The sequence below is a fragment of the Eublepharis macularius genome, chromosome 1 (genome assembly GCF_028583425.1).
Source record: "Eublepharis macularius isolate TG4126 chromosome 1, MPM_Emac_v1.0, whole genome shotgun sequence".
NCBI lineage: Eukaryota > Metazoa > Chordata > Lepidosauria > Squamata > Eublepharidae > Eublepharis > Eublepharis macularius.
In genome coordinates this window covers 16272725-16276551 of record NC_072790.1, presented here as the reverse complement: position 1 = coordinate 16276551, position 3827 = coordinate 16272725, and the positions used below count along the sequence as shown (strand labels likewise).

General features: G+C 40.6%; 1 protein-coding gene across 2 annotated transcripts in view; it reads left to right on the top strand.

The window, feature by feature from the left end:
* The window catches only part of MEIS1 (Meis homeobox 1), a 190223-nt gene extending 187738 nt beyond the window's left edge, over positions 1 to 2485 (top strand). Inside the window, exon 12 of one of the 2 annotated variants that reach the window (XM_055002512.1) lies at positions 933 to 2485. In XM_055002512.1, coding sequence (XP_054858487.1) covers positions 933 to 1216 — 284 coding nt within the window. In that variant the 3' untranslated portion in view covers positions 1217 to 2485. The remainder of the gene's footprint in view (positions 1 to 932) is intronic. The other variant, XM_055002595.1, reaches the window with a different exon arrangement.
* Positions 2486 to 3827: the final 1342 nt, after the last annotated feature.

Genomic DNA, 3827 nt, shown 5'->3' with positions numbered 1-3827 from the left:
TTGCTCACTGCACGGTGAGGGAGAGAGGCCACGAGTGCGCTGGCCCTGCCTCTGTGCGAGGGCCATGTGGTCTGCCCAGGATGAACATGCGGACATGCCTGCACTCACACCCTCTCCCCGGGACCAGCAGCGTTCCAAAACCAGCATTGCTGATCACCAGGAGGGAGTGTACACCGGAGCACATCCAACACACATTTCCCCCTTGGCGACTGCACGGAGCAGGGCCAGTGTCCTTGTGACCATTGCGCCTTCCTGTGCCGTGAGCGACATGTGGACGAGGACATCCGCACAGGTCTGTTGATCTTTCTTACAAAGGTCCATCTCTTTCTGTGCCTGCCACACTAGAAAACACGTTTTGAAAAAGAAGGGGGTGAGTGGAGTGCTGCTAAGGGACTGAACCGAGGATACAGGAGGTAATTGATGTCAAGCATCCTCTGTGGTCCACAGGCACATAACCGATTAGCTGTTCTCAGTATAATGAAAGTTACTAGAATAGAATCCCTGCATTGTTCTTTCAGGGGAACAGGGAGGCATCTCTTAGGCCTGGCCAGTATGTCACACAGAAAGGATCTGCCCTGCTGTTGATTACCATAATTAAAAAATGATATACCTATACCATAGATGTGCTCTAAACCTGAATGGTGTGTTCTGCTTTCCAAAGCTTTACTGCCATTTGTTATTAGGGAGGGTGAGGAATAAGTAATTCTCACACATTTGTTTTCTTTGTTGCAAACAGTAAACAAATGTTTGTGTTGGTATGTACCTAGCATTGTTCAAGTATTCCCAAGGACCTCATGTGCTAAAACATTATTCCTGTGTGGAACTCCTGGAAGGAAAGGACCTAAACTTGAGAAAGCCACGTTGCTTTTGACGTAAATCGAGTTTAATATTGACACACGTTTTTCTCTCTCCCCCTTTTTTCCTCTCCGCAGGACTGCAAAGTATGCCCGGGGATTATGTGTCTCGGGGTGGTCCAATGGGCATGAATATGGGACAGCCATGTTACACACCACCCCAGATGCCCCCACATCCAGCTCAACTGCGTCATGGCCCCCCCATGCATACCTACATTCCTGGACACCCACACCACCCAGCAATGATGATGCATGGAGGGCCACCCCACCCTGCAATGCCGATGTCCGCAACTAGCCCCACAGTGCTCAACACAGGAGACCCAGCCATGAGTGGACAAGTCATGGACATTCATGCTCAGTAGCTGAAGGGAATATACTTTTATCTTCAATGGCGGCAGAGTTGAATGTCGTCCGTTTGGCAGTGACTTAATGGAGTTCCGATCTTGGCATCTAGTTTGGACCAAGGAACTATCCTAATCCATCTTTTTAGGGACCCTGGGAAAGCAGGAGAAACACACCGCAACCGGTTCAACGTCTGGGGACATGCAAAATAACTATATAAGGCAACAGAGTGGAATATTGTAAAATGCTATTATTCTATTATCCATATTATGTTGTTTCTTATAGATTTTTTAAGAAAAAAATGTGAATTTTTTTCCACACTATGTGTGTTGTTTCCATAGCTCTTCACTTCCTCCAGAAGCCTCCTTACATTTAAAACAAAAAAAGAGGAAAGCCTTACAGTTACCTGGGAAATGACAAAAACAATTTATTTGCAGATTTTTAGAGCATTAAAATATCTATGTCAGGCAGAAGAACATTTCTTCTTTCCTAGGATTTCAGCCATGCACTCTGTATTTCTCTCTCTCTCCTCTTCTTCTTCTTCTTCCCCCTCCCTCTTTTTTCTAGCCTGGGGCGTGAATTTGCATGTCTAATTCATTTACTCACCATATTTGAATTGGCCTGAACAGATGTAAATCGGAAAGGATGGGAAAAACGGCAGTCCTCTGCAGTGATTAATCAGCTGTCGCAGGCAATGTCTTGAGGAGACTGGTAGGAGGAGGCATGGAAACCAAGAAAAAAGTGTATTTGAACATAATTGTCACATCAGAGCGTCATTGTGTCCCCATGAAGCAACAAACACCACCTACGTCACTTCCTGTTTTATGCCGCTCAAAAACATGAACTGAAGAGTTATTTTTTACTATGTTGGCTTTATTTTTTTGGGCAAAGCATCAGTCATATGCATTTTTCCATAGTCCCATCATGGAGCATATTATGTATACATTGTAAATAAATTTTGTGCAAAAAAAAAAAAAGGACTGGAAAAATGAACTGTATTATTGCATTTTTTGGTAAAAGTAGCAGTTTGGTATGAGTTGGCATGCATACAGATTTACTAAGTGGGATAAGCTAATTATACTTTTGTTGTGGTTAAACAAATGCTTGTTGATAGCCTTTTTCTATCAAGAAACCAAGGAGCGAATTATTATTAATAATCATTGCACATTGAGTCTTAGAGTTTCTGATTGAAACTGTTTGGATTGTACAATAACGCAAAGCCCAGTTGTAGTAGTTTGAGTGCAGTAATGAGATCTGAATCTAAAATAAAAGCAAATTATTTTTTGTCATGCTGGCTCCACTGCTTGAAAAATTTATTTTACTGCCCCAGCCCTCCAAATCTGTAGCAATTTTCTAGCAGTATGCCCATCTATCTACCTCTTGAAATAATTAGAGTTAACTCCAGATAACTTTCTAATACTTACCACTAAATCATGTTGCCCTATGCAAGCATATTTTAGAGTTTGCCCTGTTTGTTTATTTATCCGCCCTGAGCCTGCTGGAAATGTGGGGAGGGCGGAATAAAAATTGAAAATAAATAAAAAATAAATATTTTCAGAGTGATAACTAACAGTTATCAAATGTTAAGATTCTAAGGCAAAATGAGACTTAACTGCTTCAGATGGGATTTTAAAATATTGTATTTTGTTAAATGATTCACGGGTGACATTTGATTTAAATTGTTCCGTTAAACTGATTAAACTTTGTTCAAATCAGGTTGTTACAAGGAGTAGCACTTTTTTTAAAAAAAACTCCCTAAATCCAAATAAATGCACATTTGTACATTAACTACTTGTAGTAAAGAGATGGCAGACTTTTAAAAATCTAATGCTCATAAATAAATCCTGTGCTGTGATTGGCTGCAGACTGGGTCATTAACCAATTTCCCCGCACAGCTGTACTTTCTGTGCTGCAGCCAACTGGTTAAATAGAATCAAATAACATGTTTAGGGTACAATACCTTATAATTTTCTTCTAAATAAAATCACAGCTGTTAAAAATGTTTCCTAAGGGCTTGGAACAAACATACAAATATTTTCGCTAAAGCATGCTTATTAAAAAAAAAAACCCTAAAAAAAGATGCTAGCGGTGACGGTGAACAAAAGAGCTTGGTGGTGAGAACTGTGCGGTATCTGCCATTCAAATAGATGTCACCCCATAAACCCGCCCTGAACAATTCCCTTCTTTTATTTAAAAGAGAGACCAGTTGTTTTGTGGATTTACTAGGCAGGGTTTGATTGATGGCTTTACCTGCCATTGAAACGTTATGCTCCTCACCTTTTGTTTACTTGTGTGGACTGGAGATGTTTCCAACACTTAATTTCTCAAATAAAGAGGTGCCGGGGCTAATTTCTAAGCTGCTCATATAACTCTAAATGTGTGATGATAAATTAGGTCCCAGTCAGTGAATATCCTGGGCATGTCTGCTCTCTTCCCCCACCCCACATATGCCAGCCTTTGGGTCCTGCCACTGAAATCCTAAAGCCAAAATCATGCATTCAGATTTAAATTATATAACCCTTCATCCTAAATTACCATAAAGATTCTTTAAGAAAAAACTTTTTAATGGTGTACTTTTCTGTGACTTTTTTAAAACCTGTAGTTAATGCAGGGTTAATTCTCTATTAAATC